The sequence below is a fragment of the Cynocephalus volans genome, chromosome 8, assembly GCF_027409185.1.
Source record: "Cynocephalus volans isolate mCynVol1 chromosome 8, mCynVol1.pri, whole genome shotgun sequence".
In the NCBI taxonomy this organism is placed as follows: Eukaryota; Metazoa; Chordata; class Mammalia; order Dermoptera; family Cynocephalidae; genus Cynocephalus; species Cynocephalus volans.
The window spans coordinates 21,149,979-21,173,035 of record NC_084467.1 but is presented as its reverse complement, the minus strand read 5'-3'; the positions used below and the strand labels follow the sequence as shown (position 1 = coordinate 21,173,035).

General features: G+C 52.4%; 2 protein-coding genes across 2 annotated transcripts in view; both read right to left on the bottom strand.

Annotated features, from left to right (window-relative positions):
- Positions 1-5,565: 5,565 nt before the first annotated feature.
- On the bottom strand, positions 5,566-6,963 carry SFN (stratifin). Its single transcript, XM_063105123.1, has one exon. The coding sequence runs from the start codon at positions 6,798-6,800 to the stop codon at positions 6,054-6,056; it is 747 nt and encodes a 248-aa protein (XP_062961193.1). The 5' UTR covers positions 6,801-6,963; the 3' UTR covers positions 5,566-6,053.
- A 6,068-nt stretch (positions 6,964-13,031) lies between these two features.
- ZDHHC18 (zinc finger DHHC-type palmitoyltransferase 18) overlaps positions 13,032-23,057 on the bottom strand; it is a 32,760-nt gene continuing 22,734 nt past the window's right edge. The window contains exons 3-8 of the mRNA XM_063104542.1: positions 19,955-20,104; positions 18,298-18,435; positions 18,146-18,194; positions 17,538-17,640; positions 15,993-16,105; positions 13,032-15,000 (exon numbers count right to left, since the gene is read on the bottom strand). Coding sequence (XP_062960612.1) covers positions 14,883-15,000; positions 15,993-16,105; positions 17,538-17,640; positions 18,146-18,194; positions 18,298-18,435; positions 19,955-20,104 — 671 coding nt within the window. The 3' untranslated portion in view covers positions 13,032-14,882. The remainder of the gene's footprint in view (positions 15,001-15,992; positions 16,106-17,537; positions 17,641-18,145; positions 18,195-18,297; positions 18,436-19,954; positions 20,105-23,057) is intronic.

The window sequence follows — 23,057 nt, the reverse complement described above, 5'->3', positions numbered from 1 at the left end:
AGAAACCCCTTCAAAGCCATCCCATATAAACATAAAGTCAGAAGCAGTGTGCTTGCTGTGTAATTTAGTTTGAAGAAACATCCCCTAGTGCTTGCCTTCACTCTGGGTTGTTACCTCTAAATCCTTCCTGTGTATTAATCCCGGAGCCTCCACGTTGCTTTGTGGAGTCACAGAAACAGTAAAAGGGGGAGATTAAGACGTGGGTAAGATTTCCCCCAACTCCTAAATGATACTAGAGGTCACAATCTATTTTGAGCTAAAAGTCAGTCTCCTCTTTAGTCAGACAAGGAAATTTCAGGTTAGCTTTACTCTGAAGGAGAAAAGGTAGAAAATGTGTCTTCCTCCCTCCCTTCCTTCCCTTTCAACTAATATTTGTTGAATACCATAATCTGATGTACTAAATGCTGTACCTAGCCACAGATTTGAAGACTGTGCTTTTCAGAGTCCCGATTTCCCTCTTTTATCTCTAGACAGAGTTTAATTTCCCAGGGATCTGTAAGGAGAAGATTGGGTGGAGATGAGAGATGAATCAGCCTCTGACACCCCCAGGGTGACATACCTGTCTGCTGCCCCCACAGACATTCCTGGCTCCTGACTCAGTGGGTAGGTGGGACTAGGGGGGTTCTAAGGGGAGGGGAACCTACCCTGCAGAAACCTGCCTTCCCCACCCCGCACACACAGCAGGGATGGGGGAAGGGATGGACCTTGTGAACAGGGTGAAGAATTTAAAGGAATGAAGAATGGAACCAGGTTAAGGAAATCTAGACTTGGAGAGTGAGCCAGGAAATTGGTACACTTCACAGTCTTTTCTCATTTAAGACAATTCCTTTTTGCTGAGCCCTTAGGGTGGAGCTAGACTGAGAGTAGAGTAAGAAGAAGGCTCTCTTTCTTTTTCTTTCTTTCTTTCTTTCTTTTTTTTAAGACTAGGCAAGTGCAGTAGTGAGAAGGGGGAAAAAGAGTAGAACAAGGAGTTCGATCTGGAACCGACTGTAACAAGCAGTTGAGATTACCTTCAGACCAGCCAGAGGGAGGCTTTCTTGATTCTTAGAAAGTCAGAGATAGGAGCAGGGCAGCAGAGCATAATGTGGTTCTTCTTAAACTTATTTTTAACAAGTGAAACTCCTCTATACAAAACAGACCGTTATGTATGGCTATTTTAGCCACTGTGTGGAAACAGGGGAAACCCTGACCACTGGGATCCTACCAACTGGGCAGTTTCTAGGAAACCCTCTGAACACAGTTTGAAAACAGCTGTTGTAGTATAAGGACAGCCCGTGGCTCACTGGGAGAGTGTGGTGCTGACAACACCAAGTCAAGGGTTAAGATCCCCTTACCGGTCATCTTTAAAGAAAAAAAGAAAAAGAAAGAAATCATGGGACTTGGAGTCAAACCCCATTCCACTCCCCAGAACATAAGTAGTTGTATGACCTTGGTTATTAGGTTATTTAGCTGCTCTGAGCCTCAGTCTCTTCATATGCAAAACAAAGATGATAATATGTATTGCTGTGAGGATTAAGGCATGAAACTGCTTGGTGCACAGTAGCCATGCCAGCTGCTATTATCACTGTACTCTGTTCTCTAGGAAGAAACAGAAGCAGGGCACTGTTGGTCAGAAGAGCAATCTTGTAACACCAAGGCCGCGGGTTCGGATCCCTATATAGAGATGGCCGGTTACCTCACTTGGGAGAGTGTGGTGCTGACAACACCAAGTCAAGGGTTAAGATCCCCTAACCCGTCATCTTTTTTTAAAAAAAACAAAAAACAGAAGAGCGATCTTGGTTCAAGCATTTGAAATCAAGAGGTTTTCCTGGGCCGGCCCGTGGCTCACTCGGGAGAGTGTGGTGCTGATAACACCAAGGCCCCGGGTTCGGATCCCATATACGGATGGCCAGTTCGCTCACTGGCTGAGCGTGGTGCTGACAACACCAAGTCAAGGGTTAAGATCCCCTTACCGGTCATCTTTAAAAAAAAAAAAAAAAAGGTTTTCCTGAAAAGGCACTGGACCTTTGGACATTGGACGTGTATGTGTGTGTGTCTGGTGGTGGTAGGAGGAATACCTTGCTTTTCTGGAAGGAGCCATAGTGGCCTGCCTGACCCCAATGCCTTGGCCTCTATAAGATGCCCGGTTGGTTCTGAGAAGGCAATCCCGGCCTCCGTCACTTACTCCTGTGTATCTACAGAGCCAATTTGGACTTTGCTCTCTGAAGTAACTATACATTTATAAGAAAGAAAATTAGATAACTCTTCCAGAGAATTTTAGGTTGCAAATTTTCCCCATACCACTCAAATTCTTGGGAGGGAAAGATCTTTGCAAGCCCTGGGCCTCCGTTTCCTGGGGGATAATCTGGCAGTGTAGAAAGGATAGGGCTGGGATTGCTTGAATCTTTGTGAGCCCAATCTCTGTCTAAGGCAGACAGCCGTTTCTCAGTCCAGGACCAGCTGTATTTTCATTTCCATAATAGAGGATCTGGCACTAAACCTGGTTCCAGGCATTTGGAAGGATGGTTTTATTTATTTATTTATTTATTTTTTTTAAAGATGACCGGTAAGGGGGATCTTAACCCTTGACTTGGTGTTGTCAGCACCACGCTCACCCAGTGAGCTAACCGGCCATCCCTATATGGGATCCGAACTCGTGGCCTTGGTGTTATCAGCACCACACTCTCCTGAGTGAGCCACGGGCCAGCCCTACGGAAGGATGGTTTTAAACCTAAGTTCAGCATTAGCTCAGTTGGTTTCAGCGCAGTGTTGATAACACCAAGGACAAACGTCTGAATCCCCTTACAGGCCAGCTGCAAAAAAAAAAAAAAAAAAAAAAAAATCCAAAACCTAAGTTCTGAGCACCTTCTGGTCCACAAAACCTTGCTGGAGTCACTGAGGGAAGAAAGGAGGAATCATGGGACAAACTTACTAATTCTTAGGGAGCTCTCTGAGGAGATAAGAAATACACCCAGGTCACAGCTGCAAACTCAGAGGTAGAATCAAGTAGGTATGAAATCATAACTGCATAAACGTTCCTACATAAATGTAAGGCATTGGTAAAACAGAGAGCATATGCACAGCTCTGTATATGTGTTAAAGGGAGAGGAAAGGTGGCTAGTCAAGCTTTGACCTGAGGATGGGCTTTGAAATTGGGAAAAGGTTAAAAGAACATGATCAAATGGAGGGGACACTGGGAAGAGAATGGCCACCAAGAAATTTCCAGTGGAAGTTGTCATTCTTATCTGCTTTGCCTTCAGAAGCAGATTTTTCAACTGAAATATAATTCGCATACCATAAAATTTATCTTTCTAAAGTTTACAATTCAGTGGTTCTTAGGATTTTCATAAAGTTGGGTGACTATCAACACTATTTAAGTCCAAAATGTTTCATCACCCCAAAAGAAAGAAACCCTGTACCTATTAGCAGTGGGACCAACATTTTTAAAATGTCAAATCTAGGCCAGGAAAAGATGGCATGAAATGCTCACTGAGAGATCTTTTTTAATATACCGTGGACAAAAAAGTGGGATCCTCGTGGGCTAGACCCACATCTAGCCCTAATAAGTGTCTGATTTGGTGATCTTCCAATCCATAGCATCTGCTTTTGAAATCCTTCAACACCAACACACAACCTTAACCTCATTTCCTCCCACGCAGGGCAGCCATGAGTGGTCTGGAACCAATAGGCAAAAATCAGGCTGAGAAAAAAGAAGAAAGAATTCCCTTCTCAGCACCTACTCCATTAAGAGAAAGTCACCAGACCTGTGTGGTGAGAGAAACCGGGTCACCTGCAGAGCTGAGGGGAGTCACTTGCTCTACCAGAGTCTGTCTGGCTTAGAACCTTGAAACCAGACATACCTCCAGGAAAAGAGGGGAGAAAACAGGGGACCCAGAAGGCATCTGAGTGGTCCTGCCAGCTTCTCTTGTAGAATTAGGAGCTTTGACAAGAGCCCTTCAGTTTTGAGTCCCATGGGTGTGACCAAACTTGGACTCTGGGGAACCTGATGAGGCTGGACTGAGTTCCCGCAATCTTGCTGAGTGGAGGAGTGACCCCTTGATGTCAGGTCAGCATTCCCATGGCCCAGGGAGCATGCAGGTCAGCTTTGACAGTAAAGCTGCTCCTCAGGACTGGGCCTGACAGATTATCCTGCTTTTGGCACAGAAATGTTGGATAAATCCCAGATTTAATGATGCTGGAAGGATGAATTAGTAGCTAACAATTTGTTGAGCACATGCTATGGTCTACTTTATGTGCATTTGTTTTCTCAAACTTCGCAGCAGCTCTAAGGGAAGGTGCTGTTTTCTCATCCACCCCCTTTGCTAATGAGGACGCAAAGGAAAACAAGGTTAAGAGCCTTCGCCAAAGCAGGCTGGGAATCAGACCAGGCACTTTGACTCCAGAACCCAAAATGTTCACTCTGGCTGCCTCAGAGCCTTCAGTCCAAGCCCCTAACGATACAGAAGGGAAACTGAGGCTCAGGGAGGTATAATGGCTTTTCCTAGGTCGCACAGCCAGTTAGGGACACAATCCAAGCCTCCCGGCGGGCGGTTCACGACGGCCTGGACTCTGGAGTGGAGTGGGGGCGTCTTGGTGGCCCTTTCTAAGCCGAACCTGCCACTGGCCTGGCCCAGACACCGCGGGGTGGGCGGATGACTCAAAGGGCAGGTCCTGCCTCTTGCGTCCCGCCCCGTCCCGCTGCTCTGAGGCAGCGGAGCTCTCGGCCGAGCGGGTGGCAACTTGTCTGAGTGAAACCGGGAAAGCGCCGTCCCTAAGCGCTGGGCGGGCGGCCGGGTCGGGGAAGTCGCGGCGTCAGTCCGGCCAGGCTCGGCGGGGCCGAGAGACTAGCTGCGCGCGGGCCGCCGCTCACACCCTCATTGGCCGGTTCTGCCTCGGGGGCGGTACCCTGGGCAACTCCCTCCTGTGATTGGGCGGTATCGGCCACGGGCCCCGCCTCCAACGCCAGACTGCGAAGGCGGGACGCAGCGAGGCGGCCGCAGGTCCCTGCGTGCTGCTGGCTCCCGGCATCTGTGGCGGCGGGCTCGGCCGGCCGGGCTCCCCGCAGCCCTTCCCACCCAGCTTGCGCCTCCTCCCCGCCAGCCCGTTTCCTTTTGTCCCCATCTCTGAACGTAAGGGGACGTTCCCCCTCCTCAGATCTCTCCCCCTTGCCTCGGATCTCAGCACCTGATGGGAGTCTTCCCCGCTTCCAAGTCTGGCGTGCTCAGTGCCGCTCACCGCGGCGTGTCCCCGCGGCGCTGTCCTCAGACCTCACGCCTGAGACTTCACTGGTTTCCGCCCCAGATCTGAGCTTTTCAGCTTCCAGCTCCGTGGAAGAGGAGATTCAGCGCCGCCTTTGCGCTCACCCGACCCTCCCTGCACCAGACCGGTTTGACGGGGGCCACCCTGGTGGAGAAAGCTGGACCCCGGCCGCTCTCCTGGAGTCACTGGCCACAAAGTCTCGCCTGTGGCTCACTGAGCCGGCAGGGGAGGGCAGGGCCCTAACTCAGAGGTCCAAAGTTAGGGTCTCTGTAAATCATACTCCAATCCCATTACCAACCCGTCACCAATAACTGGAAAAGACAGGAGTGTCACGGGGGAGCTTTATTGAGAGGAAACATGGTCACACCCAGCAGACATGCTTTCCGTCTCGTTCTCACGCTCGCTGTCGCACACACTGTCACACAGTCTCACACACACACACACACGCCCATCTCCAGCCTCTGCCACACAGCTCAGTTCTCAGCCACAAGGTGGGACAATCCTCGATTCCTACGATCCAGAGGCAGCAGGAGCAGGAGGAAGGCAAGGGAGGGGAGGAAGTGGCCTGGCTCCTGGTGGGGTCCAGAGGAAGGGGGTGCAGAGAGCAGGGGTAGATGGGGTGACCAATGGTTAGGAGCATGAAAAGTGGGATCCCCCGGCTCCAGGTGGCCTCAGCTCTGCTGGTCCCCCTCCACAGAGCCTTTCTGAGCTGGGGCAGAGCACTGGGGAGAAGCACGGTTCCTCCCACCCCATACTAGTCCTCTCCGTGGGGGGTGGGGACTGGAGCGGCAGGGCGGGCAGGTGACAGGCGCGGCTCAGCTCTGGGGCTCCTCGGGAGCCTCACCCCCCTCTTCCCCGGCGTTGTCGGCTGTCCACAGCGTCAGGTTGTCTCGCAGCAGCTGCATGATGAGGGTGCTGTCTTTGTAGGAGTCCTCGCTGAGGGTGTGCAGGTCAGCCATGGCCTCGTCGAATGTGGTCTTGGCCAGCGAGATGGCCTCCTCGGGGCTATTGGCGATCTCATAGTGGAAGACGGAAAAGTTCAGGGCCAGGCCCAGGCGGATGGGGTTGGTGGGCGGCATCTCCTTCTTGCTGATGTCCATGGCCTCCTGGTAGGCCGACCGGGCGGAGTCGATGATGCGCTTCTTGTCGTCACCCGTGGCCACCTCGGCCAGATAGCGGTAGTAGTCGCCCTTCATCTTCAGGTAGAAGACCCGGCTCTCGGCCTCACCGGCCTCCTTGATGAGGTGGGTGTCCAGCAGCCCCAGCACAGTGTCGCACACGCCCCGGAGCTCGGTCTCCACCTTCTCCCGGTACTCTCGCACCTCGGGGCCCTTCTCTTCCGAGCCCTCCTCATGGCTCTTCTGCTCGATGCTGGACAGGACCCGCCAGGCAGCCCTCTGGCCGCCCACCACGTTCTTGTAGGCCACCGAGAGCAGGTTTCGCTCTTCACAGGACAGCTCCTCACCCTTTTCCACCGCGCCCTTCATGAAAGCTGCCATGTCCTCATAGCGTTCGGCCTGCTCTGCCAGCTTAGCCTTCTGGATCAGACTGGCTCTCTCCATGGCTCTGGGGACAGACAGAAGGGCGGCGGGCTAACTGGCTGCCTCGGGACCCGTGTGGGACTCTGCGCCTCTCCTGCTCACGGCCTGCCTTTTGGCTGGGTGGCCTGGCCCAGGAAGGGTGGGGAGAGGCAGGGGGCGGGACTGGGGCCCAGGACCTACCTCCCTCTCCTCTTCTCCCCACACCTTTTCCGGCTCTTCCTTAAAGGTAAAAGGGCCAGGAGTGGGGGTGACTCATCGGGAGAGTCAGCAGGAGAAACCTGGGCGTGGGCCCCATATGCACAGGCACCTTTCAGGCCTCCAGGCTGCCCCCTCTTGTTCAGGGCTGCCATTTCATGGGTGCCCACATTAGGCAGCTGCCCTGGTTTCTCAAGTAAGTTCCTCCTTCACAGTGTCCTTCCACCTGGCTGCTTCAGCCTCAGCAGAGCCCATAAAGCCAGGTGTAGGAGGATGGGGCTCCCAATCCTGCCAGGTTTGTTTCTCGTCTTGGTTCAGGTGAGATAACTCATGTTTAGGTAGGGCTGCACAGTTTCCCAAGCACTGTAATATCCATGATCTAATTTAATCCTCACCATGTCAGATTGTCTCAGAGAGGGGTGAAATTTGCTCACGGTCACACAGCCACCAAGTCCCTAAAACTCTTCCCCCGCACCCTACTTCTTTTGGCTTTTCTCCCTTTGAGGTCTCTGACCTATGAGATCCAGGCTTCTTCCTGAATGTGCCTGAAGGCACTTCCATCTTCCAGTCCTTACTCCCCCTCAGGGTGCCCTGTGAGCACCCAGAATGCACAGGTGGCAGCTTTCAGGGTACCACTTAATGAAGTGTTTAACAAGCGGCCTCTGACGCTCCAGCCCAGCCTTTGTAATTAGTCACCCAGTAGGTTTGGTTTGTTGGACACCTTCCCCCTCACAGCACAATTTTCCCTTTCAAGTTGGTGGCTTGTTGCCACTTGTTTGAGCACTACCCACTAGCTCTCCACACCAGGTCACCTGCCCCCTCCAAGCCGTCTGCCATCATGTATCAGCGGGGCTCACGGAGGGTGGGGGCCCAGCTCCCTGGCTGTCCCACTTTCCTGCCTGACTCAGCCTGCCCTCTGTCAGAGGCTGGGAAGCAGGCCACCTGGGTGCTCAGTCCAGTTTGGTCCCCCAGGGGGGACGCTAGCAACCTGGGGAGAGAGACAGGGCTGAGGAAAAGGAGGTGGCAGTGACACATACCATTTAGATTTATGGGGCAGCAATCCCAGCTGAGCCATGCCTCCCCTAGCCTGTCTCTCAGAAGTTTCCCTGACCCTTCCCTTTGGCCATGGCCCCACCTCTGACTCCTGGCAGAGGCCTCAGAGATGGAGACCTCTTCATTGCCAACCTTCTGTCCCTGTTTGCTGGAACCTAGTCCTCGAGTTTCACCAAGACTTTCACCTAAGGGTGTTGGCACGGAGCCTATAAAGATGGGTTCCTGCTTATCTGCCTCACCCCAAGCTAAAGACTAGATGGGGCTCAGGGCTGGGGCTCCACTCACTGGGATTCAGCCAGTCTAATCCTTTAGCCAGGACTATTTCACAGGCCTGTGTCTCCCCTGGTTCCTCTGAGTGTCTGAATACTCACCTTGCCCTCCTGGATGAAGGCTTAGGCCAGAACTCTGAGGACCAAAGATGAGATCTGCCTCTTTGCCACAAGGAAGAGTAGACCATGCCTGGGCTAATGCCACAGGTTCCAAGGAAGCAGAAGGGATTTTAAGCTTGACATCACAAAGGCTTTGCTCAAATTGGAGCACTGACAGAAAACTATGGAAGGAACTACACTAAAATACCAATTTATAGAGGGTATCTTTAGATAGTGAGACTCAAGGTGACTTTTTTTTCCATCTGATTTTCCTATTCTCTCCAAGTTACTAATGGTGAATATATATTATTTTTCTTTTCTTTTCTTTTCTTTTTTAAAAGATGACGGGTAAGGGGATCTTAACCCTTGACTTGGTGTTGTCAGCACCACGCTCTCCTAAGTGAGCTAACTGGCCATCCCTATATGGGATCCGCACCCATGGCCTTGGTGTTACCAGCACCACACTCTCCTGAGTGAGCCACAGGCCAGCCCTCAATTTTTCTATGAGAGATAGAATAGTACAGCCTAGTGTCTTTGGGATCAGACTACCTGAATTCAAGCTGTCAAGGGTTTGGATTCCTGTACTGGCCAGCTGCCAAAAAAAAAAAAATTCTTATAAGTGGTGTGGCCTTGGTCAAGTGTCTTAACCTCTGCAAGCCTCTGTTCCTATAGGTATAAAATGGAGCATGTTGTGAGGATTAAATGAGTTAAAGGAAAGCACTTAGTAGAGTGGATGGTAACTATTATTATCATGTGAGAAAACCAAACATCTTTATTATTATAAACACATACACACAAAGCTCTAACATAGAGCTTGGTTCTATGAAATGAGGAAATGCCAAAGACCAGACCTTGCCCAGCTGAGTATCCACAGGGGAGAAAAGAGGGTAGAGTTTGCCCAGAGGCTTCCCTCTCCACCTAGGACATTCCTCTGGCCTCAGCAAGCCCTGGACCTTCAAGGACCTTCCTTTGCACTAGTCATCCAGCCTGAGCTTCCCCAAGTCCTGGGGAAAAGCTGGAGATCCCAGGACACTGGGAACTGGAAGGCAGAGCCTGGCAGGCTGAGCAATTCTAGAGCTTCTTCTGAATCCAGGGAAGGAACATTCTCTTCCCACCATTTAGGCCAGGGGACCTGGTGGTGGTTCACACCAGGGCCTCAATGCCCTCAGCACAGCCCTGAGCAAGAGCAAGGAAGCCCCTTTACTCCTCCTCCTCCTCCCCTTCTGGAGCTCAGCGTGAATCTGGGAGCCAGGCTGCCTGACACCTCTTGCCCGCTCTGGCCTGTTGTTCCTGACTCAGTTCCTGTCTCAGGTACCTCCCTTTGCCTCCAGGCTTCCATTTCCCAAGTCCAGGAGCCCATGTGGGCAGGAGGCAGCAGGCCCTGGCAGGGCATGGAGCTCCACAGTCAGCCACCTGAGTCAGCAGGATAGACGCTGGGGCTGCAGCCCAAAGGGGCTTTCCTCATCCCGCCTTCTACCTCCTCACCTTTCTGCAGAACATCCATCCTACCAGCAGGCTCAAGGCCTCCGGGCCCACAGTCAACCTGTCCTTCCTAGCTGGTAATAACAGGCTTTGAAGGGTCCTGACATAGAGAAGGCAGCAACCAGTTGCTCTCTTCCTCCACTGAGAACAGAGGACAGGGCCCTGGCTACAGCAGGAAGGACTCTGGTTAGATTCCAGGAAGAACTTCCTAGGAAAATTTTCAGTCTTTGAATGATCAAACTAAATAGGTGACCAGAGGAGGCTCTAGCACCTTCTTCCTTGGTTAGTTATGAATAAGAGTCCAGTTATCTAGCCAAGAGCTCACTCTACTAATTGCCTTTGGGAAGGGCTATTAGTGTATTTCTAAGTGATTCAGCTGTTCTGAGTCTTTTTCTCCTCGAGGCACTACCATTTAGAGTATCCCACATCTCCTAAGCCAGCCCAGTCTAGGAGACAGTATGGAATTTATGGAAAGAGAATGGAATGAGGTCAGGGAGTAGGACTGCATCCCAGCTCTGTTATGAGGCCTTGGACAGGTCCCTTCATGTCTTCGGTCTGCAGTTTGCCCATCAGTACGAGGAAGCTGGCCCTCACCATCTCTAAGCCCCATACCAGCTATGATGTCCAATTTTAGGGTTTCTCTGAGATCCCATCCTCCTGCAGCTGTATTCCTTCCTTGGGTAGTGCAGATGGAACAGAGGCTGGGGTGGAGACCAGCCTCCAATCCTGGATTTGCTGCTTTACCAGCTGGGTCACCTTGGGCAGCTCCTGTACCTTCCCTGAGCCTCTCAGTCCCTCATCTGTAAAAGGGCTGACATCACCTTCCTCATAGCTTAAGATGAGAAAACGGACCTGGCACTGGGCAAGCCCTTGCTAAATGGTAGCGGTAATTATTTTTTTAGCTCTTAGTACAGTGTGTATGCGTGTGTCTCAATGTGGGGCGGCAGCTGAGGAAAGAGGTTTCCATGAGATTGTTACCCTGGGCTGGGCTCAGTTCAGGGGTGTGACAGTCCCAGACTGGATTTAAACCCTCTGTCTCTGCCTGGGCTGGGACCTTTCAGAGTTCAGAGGTCAGCTAAGGCTTGGTGGTCTCTGGAATTGAGACCAGGAGTTCTGGAGGGGCAGAGTGAAAAGGACGTTGGCCACTCTTCCCATGTCCCTTCTGGCTTCGTTGTGCCTCTCGTAAGTCTCCAGAGCAGCACTGACCAGCTGGAACAAGCTGGACGCGAGGGTAAGCCAGATGTTCTGCACACCCACCACAGACCCCCAAGTAAAGGCGGCATCAGACAGCCAAGGATATGGCAAGAAGAGGGGAATCTTTATTTTGGTTAAAAAAGGTACATGATAGCAGACAAGCACCCCCCTCCCTGGGCTCCGCTGATTTTCCGAGGCCTGACCCGGTCTCTTTTAGTTCCTCTGGAGAACATGGGGCTAGCTAGCTCAGCCCCTCAGTGCCTGGAGCCAAGGATACAAGCACCCTCCTCGAATCCTGCCTGCTGGGGGAGTGGGGAGGTAGGGTGGAGGGGGCCCGTGAGAACAGTGTCAAGCCAATTGTGCTTAGAACAGTCACCAAACTCGTTCAGCAGCGTCATCAACCATCAACACCCCAGACGGCTCCTGAAGAAACCTGCTTAGCTTGACTATGGCTCTACCTGATTGGGGGGGGCGGGAGCAGGCTGGAAGGCAAGATTCCTTAAGAATCTTGACACCTCACAAATGTGGGGAAGGGGCAGGAAGGCGGAGGAGGGGAGGGTTTAGCATAGTACTACATTGTGCTGACAGCTGTGTTATGGCTTTCTGCACTCTGGCCAGCATGGAGTGGGGTGGGGGCAAAGAGGCCAGCCCCTGCCCCCGCTGGGGGGCCCTAGAGAGCACACATGAAGGGCAGGCTGGGGGCAGACCCTGTAGGCACAGATGGTGGCAGACACGCCACAGGCTAGGCAGGTGGAGGTGCCGGGCGGCTGGCTCCCCCCAGGTCACTCCTGGAGAAGCAGAGAGCAGCGGTCCTCAGGAGGTCCTTAAGCCCCCGCACACACTGGAGATCCCCGGCAGGACAGCAAAGAAGGAGAAGAGAGAGGATTAGCAGGATTGGGAGGGGAGGGGAGAGGCGGCCTGCAGGGGCCCTGGCGGTGGGACAGGTGCTGCCACAGCAGCTGCCTCTCCCCCAGAGAAGGGCCAAGGCTCGGGCAGCAGGCGACAAAGCAGGAGAGAAAACGGGCAGGTGAGAGGAAGCTCGGCAGGGACAGAGAGCCAGGACGCAGGAGTGGTAGTGACTGAGGGCCCCTGCACACCAGGACACTACCAGAACAGGCCCAAGCACCTCAGAGCAGGTACCCCAGTCTCTCCCCAACCTCACCCTTCACCTCCTCTTCCAGGTGGAGAGCTGCTCTGCACGAAGCTACTTCCTCAGTCCAGAACGAGACTGGGCTCTTAGCCCTGCTCCACCTCCCGATCCTTCTGCTTAGCGGGGAGCCCTGGGGCCCCTACCACCGCCAGCACACACACCACACTGCACACCAACAGATGAATGGGCCCCATGGGGTCGGCGAGGCATGCAATGAGGATGAGATGGAGTGTGAGGGGCGGGCAGTGCTGGCCGACAGGGGAGATACAGTCTTACCAGCTAACCCTCTGCAAAGAGGCCTGGTAGCGCCCGGCCCTCAGGCTGTGCAGGAGATGGCAAAATCCTGACAGGTGTCCTCCTGGGGGAGATACCAGAGAGGTGGGCCAGGGTTATGAGTTATATGGTTGGGCCCTGCTGCCCAGGTGGGGATGGTGGCCAGGGAGGCTCCAACTCTCAAACTGGAATCTACTTCCTCAAACATTTTCTTAGCTGAACAGTCACTCTGGGGATCAGAGTGGGAAGGCAGCAGGGAAGAACTTGGGGGTCTCCAAGCCCCCGAGGTAGGGGAAACAGGAGGGGACAACGAAGGGACAGGATGGCCTCTTCTCACATTTCCGGGGGCTGCAGCCCTCTCTGCTCTGCCTCCAGCAGACAGAGCTCTGGCCAAGTGAGGAGACTTTAGCCAGATCACTGGGTTGCCTGCCTTCTCTCTATCTCCCCAGAAAGAACCAAGTTGGACTGAAAGAACAGAGGGCTGCCAGCTGGACCTCAGCAAAGGTAAAGCAAACAAAAACCAAACCAAAGCAAATCAGCTCTTAAAAACAAAAGTTTTATTACAAGCAGGAACAAAGAATACTGGCTTAAATAAAAGGCAGGTGGGAACCCCCTCCTCTAGCCAGCTTCCTCCCCACCTCCCAGGGCCACTGCAATGGCCCAGGGCCCTGAGGCTGGGGCAAGCTGTTTCTCCCAGAGGGGACCCTTTGTGGCTGGCACTTCCTAGCTCTATGACCCACTAGCCTCTGGGGTGAGGAAGGGCAATATCCAGGGACTTCCTATGTTACTTTCCAAGGGCTTCAGCCCACTTGAAGGGCCAAGAAGGGTGATCAAGGGACAATTCTCTATTTTGGTAAGAAACTACAGGTCCCAGCAGAGGAGAAACATCCTCTGAGTTTCTGGCCCCAATTTAGGCCAATCTTCACTTGCCTCTTAGTCCACCCTGTTCCTTCCTTCTTTCTCTGGATGGAGGCCCCCAATTAACAGAAACACCTTGTCCTATAGTCCCTGGCACTGGGTCCCATACTCAGAGCTTGGAAGAGGGTGTGTGGCTTATAGGGTGGCAGCCACTCCCCATAGCCATCACCCCACCCATCACGCCCAGCCTCAGCCTGTCTGGGCAGGTCCCAGCTGGAAGCCTAACCTGGGGGCTGGGTGGCAGGGGTGGGGTGGGGTGGCAGAGTCCCCCACTGCTGGTTGTCTGAAGTCCATGGAGGAAGGAAAGATAAGAGGATGGAGGCTGAGCCCTAGTGGGAGCCCAGGGGTGTCTTGTGATCAATGCATATGCTCCTTGTCCCCACGGCTCAGGCTGTTCCTGATACCCAAGGGGGATGGGGGGAAGGAAGGAAGCAGCCCAGGGGATGTGGGAGCCAGCCACATTCGTACAAGGGCACGCATGAACACACACACGCACACACACACACGCACTCACTCACAGCAGAAGGTCTCTTGTAATAAATTTAATAAAACCAACTAGCCTTCTGATAACCCTTCACCTGGCACTAAACAGATAGCAATGTGGTTGACTTCTTTCTTCTTCCATTTAAAAAAGGCTACGTAGAAAAGATGTCTATAAAAGTGTGCAAAATATCCAGCATTAATAAACCCATTTCAAGTATTGCCAGCATGAGCATAACCCACCCATCCCTAGACCCAACTTGGGAGACAGGTGGCGGGGGGCAGGCTGGGATCCCTTAGAGAGCCCTCCCTGGGCAGGGGGAGGGCAAGGCCTCCACTTCCTACTGTGCTGCCCAGGAGTCGTACAAGAGCTGAGGTTCTGGGTGCCTGGCTGGCTGGTTTAGCTTCCTCTGACAGGCTCCCCCCACCCACCCCCAACCTTGCCTTTTCTACTGGAAGCCCAGCTCTAACCTATTGGCCAATTCCATAAGAAAAGAAAAAAAGAACAATGTTCATTACAAAGAGAATGAAGGAGCTCACAAACCAAAGCAGCCCACCGAGGCTTCCTCTCCCATAGCCACTGTCCAGAGCCGATGGCTCATCAGTCCCGCTTCATCCTGAGGGCCCCAGGCAGGTCCCCCAACTGGGAGGCCTCATGCTCAGTTCATGCCCTCACTCACACAGGGCTCACCCTGGCATGGTCCCCTTAGTGGCCTGCAGAGGTTCTGGCCTCTCCTTTCACTCCTGCCACTCATCAGCTAAGGGGACCTAAGGCCCAAGGCTGTGGGACCTGGGTTTGGGGAGCAGAGAGTACAGCCAAGGAACAGTTCGGGGAAAGCCACGCAGGGTGGGAAATAAATACGAAAAGACTGGAGTCTTTGGCAGCTCTGCCTCCCTCAGATGGAATGGGAAGGGTCCCGGCAGGCGTGGAGGGCGGCAGGTGGGTGCAGAGGGTGGACAGGCCAGCAGGTGGCAAGTAGTGAGCCCTGTTCAGGGGTGGCCTCCTACCATACTGGCATCAGGCTTGGCTCTGCAGGCTGGCTCATCACTTCTGATGGGCGAGGGCACCACGGTGTCAGACTGCACAAATCCTCTCCGGTCAATCAGGCTTCCAAAATACAAGGGGGTGACACATGAGGGCTCTGCCCAACACCAAAGCTCCAGGCCAGGGATCGGATGGCAGAATCCATCTCCTGGCCAAGGAAAGATCCAGTCCTAGAAAGGCTGAGGAAGGAGAGCTGCTCTCCATTTGGAAGCTCAAGACCTTTCCCTTCTAGGCTGGCCAGATGGCTCAGTCAGTTAGAGTGTGGTGTTATAATACCAAGGTCAAGGGTTCGAGATTGCAGTACTGGCCAGCCGCCAAAAAAAATTTAAAAATTAAATAAATAAAATAACTTTCCCTTCTAGAAGGACTCCTCTCTGCCCTCTGGGCACCTGGCTTTTGGCTACAGAATTTATTCACTGTTAATTCAAACTGGCCCCCATCTGTGTGGCTGCCAAGAAGCCAGGCTGCAGGTGAGGGGAATGCAAGGATGAACAGGCATTTGGAGATAGTGAGATTCCTATTGTCCCTTCCCCCCCAGGCAGGGTAGGTGACAGGAATACTGGGTGGGGTTGGGGGACGACTGTGTGGGGAAGACTTGTCCCAGCAGTGTCCACAGCAATTTAATTCCCATTCTGGAGCTCTGGCACCCTCTGGTGTCAGGATGGACAGGGAGTTTCCCAGTAGGACTGAGCCACTAGGGCTCCCTCCTGCCAGGGAATGGAGGTCCCACATAGTCCCCGCCAGCAAGTGTAGCCAGACATCCACTGTGGTACCCCTGGGGATCAGGCTTACATGTAATATCTAATCTTCTTCTTCCCTATATTTTGTACCTTTTCTACAATGAGCAAATGTGATTACAAATTATAGCTCTCCACAGAATTCCTTTACATGACACATGCCCCAAGCACATTCAGCAGGGGATGGCAGACACAGGCATTTGTGATGTGGGGAGGTCTGCTGATATTCAGAACCTCTTGGAAAGGTGTAGACTCACAGGGCCGTCCCCACTAGCTGGGCCCAATGCCAAGACTTCTCTCCTGCATCCCCTGGCTTACCTGGGAGGTAGGGGGCCGCAGAGCACAGCGCAGCAGTTGGTGATAATACTTTTATGGCTGTAGGGGTTGACAGAGGCCTCACCGCCCCTCTTGCTGGACCACGAGCCTTTGATCTGCAAGCAGGTAGGAGGCCTGGGTCAGGTACCTCCTTTTGCTTCACTTTTCTAGGAGGAAGGTCTAGAGGCTGGGGAAAGCCGGCCAATTCTGAAACCAACTCTGGTTAGACTATTGGAGGGGATGTGGTGGGCTGCTGGATGGGCGGTGGGGTGGGCCACAGAGATTAGGAGACCCCAACCAAGAGAGAAGACAGAGCAGAGCTGAAGAGAATTCTCCGGAGGAAACTCCTTCCCTGGCCAGCCACCTAACAGGAAGGGTAGCATAAGGGCACAGGGCTCAGGGTGCTGGCAGTGAACTCCGGCCCTGTCACTCACTAGCTATAGGACTCTGGAGAGATCACCACTTCTCTGAGTCCCAATCTTCATTTGAAAAATAGAGACAATACTAGTAATCCTCAGGTACCATAGTTGGAGCATTAAATGAAATCTTGACCCTCTTGAGCTCTGTGAAGTCATGGAGGCATGGAGGAGTTTAGCAGAAAAAACCTGCTTGACTTTAACCCAGAGTTTTCTATACTTTTTGGCTATAGCACTCCTTTTTGTTTCATCCCTGGTAATATCCTGAAGAATCAGCACCAAAGAAACCACTGTGAGAGATGCTGGCTGATGGCATTTCTGCTCTTGCCAATCACCCAGCACACGATACCCTGTCATGTGTAAGTCTTGTTTCCTTAAGTGAGAGGCTAAGGTCACGGAGTGTATTTTCTGGTGGACGATGGTCTGTGATCAGTACCAGGTTGCAGGCCCTGGAACAGATGCTCTTGTTTGCTTTTTTATTGTTTTGAGGATGGGGAGGAGAGGTCAGGTCTGGCCCAGGGCTGGGCACACAGTGGGTGCTCAAACAATGTTTCTTGGTGGTGGTCTGCAAGACAGCAGGTAAGGAGGGTCAATGGAGCCCCACTGTCCTGTCCTGGCTGCCCCCTCAATAAGGATGCTTCAGGGACACCCTAAGAACAGTCACAGCTCTACAGCCTGGAGGCAGAAAGAACATGGCCACGACTTCTGGGCACCAGCCCTGGCTCTGCCCCTTCCCAGCCATGTGACCCTGGGGCATGTCCTTCAGCTATTGAGTGGAGAAAAAGCACCCCTGTTCCTTCTGCCTCAGGGTTGGCAAAAGGGCCCAAAGAGATGATGGCAGCTGAAAGAACTCTTAAGGGGTCAGGTGCTGACCAGACATAATGAGTGTAGGATGTGAGTGCTGTCTTGGGCTGTGGAGAAAAGCAATTTGGGAGCCTTGGGGTTGTGCATGGTGGGGCTGAAGCATGTGGGGCTCTCCCAGGCCACACGTCGAGCACTGGCCGTCGTCTGGAGGCCCATGTTTCCCCAGCAGTCGGCCCATCAGGACCACACTTGCTGCCCCAGGCTCCCTCAGCCCGCCTCGTTCCGAGGATCCTGCCCAGGAACGAAGGATTGCTCCAGCCTTACTCACATCTTCGTTTGTTGTCAGGTTGGAGGCGACGAGGTAAGTGTGAAACCCTGAGAGGCCCAGGATGGACCAGATGGAGAAGAAGCAGATGACCAACTCCAGCACGGTGAGGGGCAGTCAAGGACCCACGCAGGGTGGAGGGTGGGGAGCCTCCCCGGGTCCTGGAAGCTTGCCTTCACTATCCTTCCATGGAACTATTTCCCCAGAGAGGTGATAAGTTCTGGAACCTTCTTTTGGCCCAGTCACCACTTCTCAGCAGGATCACTGCCTGGGCCCCAAGGAGGGGTCAGTAGCCCCCACAAGAGCAAGACAAGATCAGGGCGATGGATGGCAGACACGGTCCAGGGAGCTTGGTGCCATAAGGGACACACTCTCTTCTAGGCCCCTGAAGACAGGGATTGTCCCTCTCGAGAGTTCTCAGCCACCCCAGCCCCACAATGCCCCATTTAGGATCAGCTCTAGCCTGGGTATGAAGAGAAGCAGCTGTTGGAGTCCAGAGGACAAATGCAGGCTCTATAACGCTCCCCTCTGTTTATAAGGAAGCATAGGGACTTGCCCCAGTAAAGGGGCCTCAGTTCCCACTGGGGTATCCACTAGCTGACAAAGGATATCTTGCTGGTGTCTCCTTCAGAGTGGAGAGGAAGTTGCTTCCCTGAGAGCCTGGGGAGAAAGACAGGAGAGGACACAGTTCAGAGGGGCGGCAAGCACAGCCCCTTGACCTGGCTGAGCCTGCTGGCCAGCCCCTCCCACTCCCTCAACTCACGCAGTGTCAGGTGGGTGACCACGCAGGCAAAGATGAAGGCTGTCAGGAATGACAGGGAGAGAATAAACGCGTAGAAGAAGCGGTAGTTCCGTCTCCCCACACAGTTGCCCACCCAAGGGCAATGATGGTCAAACCGTTCTGGAAAAGGGCAAGGGGAGACGGGTTAGTTTGGGTGTGGCCTGCAACCAGCACAAGTGCTCAGAGGCACACCCATGGGTGGGCTTTGCCAGTCCCTCCACTCTCTCCACATCAGCTGACTTCCAGGCCCCTGGACACAGCCTGCTTCTGATGCTTTGTGCACTGGTTCCCACTACCTGACACCTTCTTGTCTCTTTACCTGTCTCAGCTGCAAAGTCACTTACTTGTGAAAGTCCCCTCCAACCCCAAACTAAGTGAAGGTCCCCTGTTATCTGCCTCATCACTTCTCTTTTGCAGCACTTTGCCCATGTGTATCTACATCCTAATTTATAATTACTGGATTGGCCAATGACCCCTGCCTGATCCTAAGCTCCAAGAGGAGCAGCCTATATCAGCCTGAATCCCCAGGGTCCAATGCTGCACCTGGTACAAAGACCTACAAAAAGTACTTGTTGCCTGACCTACTATCCCAGCCACATGCCAACAGCCAATGACTCCTGTCCCTTGCTCTAGGACTGGAGGCCCAGGGAGGGGCTGGGCTGCTATGTAACTCATGGGAGCTGGCATCAGAGGCCAGGTCAGAGGGCTGAACTCATAGCAGCACTGTGGCCCCGGGGGTGGGTCACACCCAGACTGGTGAGGAAAGTCTCTGTGGGAATGTGGGTCACAAGCCCATTGCAAGCCTCATGCCAAGGCCAGCACCCTTTGCAAGGGACGGGTGGGGCAGATTCTCAGGAATGAATGACACCCACCGAGTCACCCACTTCACTGCTTGCCGTCATGGGGTGTTCCTCGCTATTCTCTTGCTCAGGTAGTGCTGAGCTAGCATGATGAGCTCACTGCCTTGGGAACTGTGCATAGTCACTGTGGCTCAGCTCACCTGAGTCCTCTCACACAGCGTTTCCCTTATGACACCCTCCCAGGGGACCACCTTTTCCCTATCAAAGCTGCATGGCCTCTGGAGAGCAGGGAGAGGGGACAAAACAACCACTGCAGTTGTGAGTCAGGAGCCTAGCTTCCAGCCCTGGTCATGTCCTCTCCACCTCACCGGTTTAAACTCCTCTGTTCCCAGATTCTTGTCCATCCCAAACCCTGGGAATAGATCAAAGTCTTTCATTATAGCTGGCCCTGGGACACTGGATAGTACATCATTCTCTTTCTGGCCTAAACATATCTGAGTGTTATTGCTCCAGTCTCTGGTTCCTAGAAACTTGGACCTACTCAGGACCAGGCTACAGCCTAGGAGAAGGTTTTAAGGCCTCTCTGTGTCTGCGGCACACTTCAGAGCTAGGGGAAGGAATCAACCAATCCTGAGCTGAAGCCAAGACACCACTGGTCACACGCAGAACCCCTACCCCTGAACCCTCCTCAGTCAGGGCACATCTGGGTGAAACCAGACTTCCTGCCCACCCCCGGATATTTCAGACACTGCCCACCCCACCCTCTGGCATGCCCCTTGTCCCCAGGATTCAGTCTCTCCTAGGAATCCCTGCATCCCTCCCTGCTGCCTCCCACTCACCCACACAGTTGTCGCAGACACTGCAGTGTGAGGTCCGGGGCGGCCGAAACATCTTGCAGGTGAAGCAGTACTTCAGCTTCACCATCTGCCCATTGATCATCACCTCCCGGGTCCGCGGGGGCGGCCGGTACGTGGAACTGCCTGTGTTGTCTGTGGGTGGGAGGAGAGAAAGGTGGGGGGTGGCCAAGGCAGCCCGGGGCCAGAAGCCCCAGCAAGTGGGGAGCTACTGCTGCCTGGCCAGAAGGGAGAAGCCTCAGGGAAACTTTCTCAGGAACAAATGTTGGGGAAAATGTCTGGCCTAAGGCAGGGACAAATATTAAGAGCTGCTACCACATCCTGAGACTTCCTACGTGCCAGGCACTATGCTAAAACCTCATACCTGCTCACACACCAGCTGGCCTTCCACAGCTCTAAGAAGGGCTATCAGAGAAGGAGACCCCAGCAAGGCTTAGTGAGGTTTATCTGCATCTAATCAAGCCCAGACCTAAGTTCCAGTTCACAGGAGGTTTAGGAAATAGAGGAACAAAGTAAATAATCCTATGAGGAAACAATCAGATTCAGAACATGGGACATCTACAAGACCTCTGGCCTGATCTCTAACAAAAGTCAATGTCACTTAGAAGAGATGGTTCTAAACTAAAAGAGATTTAGGAGACATGAACAAATACAATACATGATCCTTGAATGGATCTTGTTTTGGAAGATAAAGCAAAACACAGCAACAAAAGACATATGGAAGGCGATTGGGGAAATTTTTTTTTGGCGGCTGGCCTGTACAGGGATCTGAACCCAAGACCTTGGTGTTATAATGGTGTGCTCTAAACTGAGCTAACCAGTCAGCCCTCAATCGGAGAAATTTGACTATCGATTAAAAATTAGGGAACTATTCACTTTCCTAGGTACAATAATAGAATTGTGATTACATAGGAGACTGTCCTTAGATTTTGAAGATACATGTTGAAATATTTATGGGTACAGTATCTATAATGTCTATAATTTAAAAATTGAAAAAACTAAGAAAAAAGAAAAAAGAAAACAAAAAAATATATATAACGTCTGTAATTTACTATAAGACCATTTCATAAAAAATTATAATAGAAATATATATACATAAAGCACACTATTAAGTATTGAATCTAGATGGTGAATGTATAATCAATCATTCTTTATACTATAATTCTCACTTTTCTGTATGTTTGAAATTTTTCTTTTTTTTTTTTTTAATTTAATTTAATTTAATTTTATTTTTATTTTTTTTAAAAGATGACCGGTAAGGGGATCTCAACCCTTGGCTTGGTGTTGTCAGCACCATGCTCAGCCAGTGAGCAAACCGGCCATCCCTATATAGGATCCGAACCCGTGGCCTTGGTGTTATCAGCACCGCACTCTACCGAGTGAGCCACGGGCCGGCCTTGAAATTTTTCTTTTTAAAAAAAAAAAAAAATTTTTGGACTTGCGGTCAAGATGGCGGAATAGACGGTCCCTAGCGTCATTCTCTCCCACAAATCAACCGATCTAAACTATAAAAACATAACATCAAGTGCATACAGAATGGGGAGACGTCCAGCAGGGGAGGCAGAAGCTCCACGGAGACCACATGCCCTGCAGGGCTGCCGTCGCATGATGCAGCAGATAAGCTTCACCGCCGCCACCCAGCTCCATTCCCAGTCCAGCCCAGTGAGCACAGAGTGGGGAGACGTCCGGCAGGGGAGGCGGAGGTTCGGCAGAAACCACACACCCTAGGGGCAGAGCCCGTGGCGCACTCGGGAGAGTGCTGCACTGGGAGTGCAGCAACACTCCCGTCGTGGGTTCGGATCCTATACAGGAATGGCCAGTGCACTCACTGGCTGAGTGCCAGTCATGAAAAAGACCAAAAAAAAAAAAAAAAAGAAAAAAGAAAAGAAACCACACACCCTGTGGGGCCGCCACTGCGTGAACCAGCAGGTAGGCTTCACCACAGGCACCCGGCTCCATTCGCAGCATGGCCTAGTGCACTCAGAGCAGGGAGACATCTGGCAAGGGAGGCGGGAACTCCACAGGGACCACACCGCTGCCGCGCAATCCAGCAGCCCGGCCCAATGCGTACGGACCACAGAGATGTCCAGCAGGGGAGAAAGAAGCTCCATAGAGTCCACACACCCTGTGGGGGGGCTGCCGCTGCACAATCCAGCAGCAGGTAGGCTTCACCACCGCCACCCGGCTCCATCCCAAGCCCGGCCTACCGCGTGCGGAGCAGGGAGACATCCAGCAAGGGAAGGGGAAGCTCCACAGAGACCACACGCTCTGCGGTGCCTCCGTGCATCCCAGCAGCCCGGCCCAGAGTGCACAGAACAGGGAGAAGTCCAGCACGGGAGGTGGAAGCTCAGCAGAGACCACACACCCTGCGGTACTGCCCCGTGATCCAGCAGCCTGGCAGAGTCCAAGCTGACGAGACAGGTGGCTCCCCAGAGAGGCCCAAGACCTGAGGGAACCACACACGCAAGGCTAGTGGCCAACTGAGCAGTCACTGAGGTAGCCATACCAAATTGGCAACCACAGCAACATCTTAGTCAGTCAATAGGGTCAAACCTGTGGACCGTGAAAGAATAAACATCAAAGAAAAGATACCAGAAATATGAAAAATCAAGAAAGTACACCACCAAAGGGTAATAACTCTCAAGCTCTAGATCCTATAGAACAAGAAGCCCTTGAAATGACTGACAAGGAATTTCGAGTGATAATTCTAAGGAAACTGAATGAGATACAAAAAAACTCAGCTAGACATCATGATGAAACGAGGAAAGGCATACAGGACCTGACAGAAGAAATCTACAAGGAAATCAATGCCCTGAAAAAAAATGTAGCATAACTTGCCAAACTGAAGAAGTGATTCAGCAAAATAAAAAACACAACAGAGAGTTTTACCAGCAGGCTTGTGGAAGTTTCAGAGAGACCCTCTGAACTTGAAGATGGGCTGTTTGAAATAACACAGGCAGACAAAAAAAAAAAAAAAAAGAAAGAAAAAAGAATCAAAGGCATTGAAGAAAATCTGAGAGAGATATCAATATCTGAGCTCTCAAATACCCGAGTCATGGGTATTCCAGAAGGGGAGGAAAAAGGAGAT

What these genes read in the sequence shown, in the direction of transcription:
- SFN (XM_063105123.1), bottom strand. Translation starts at nt 6,800, where the DNA reads ATGGAGAGAGCCAGTCTGATCCAGAAGGCTAAGCTGGCAGAGCAGGCC.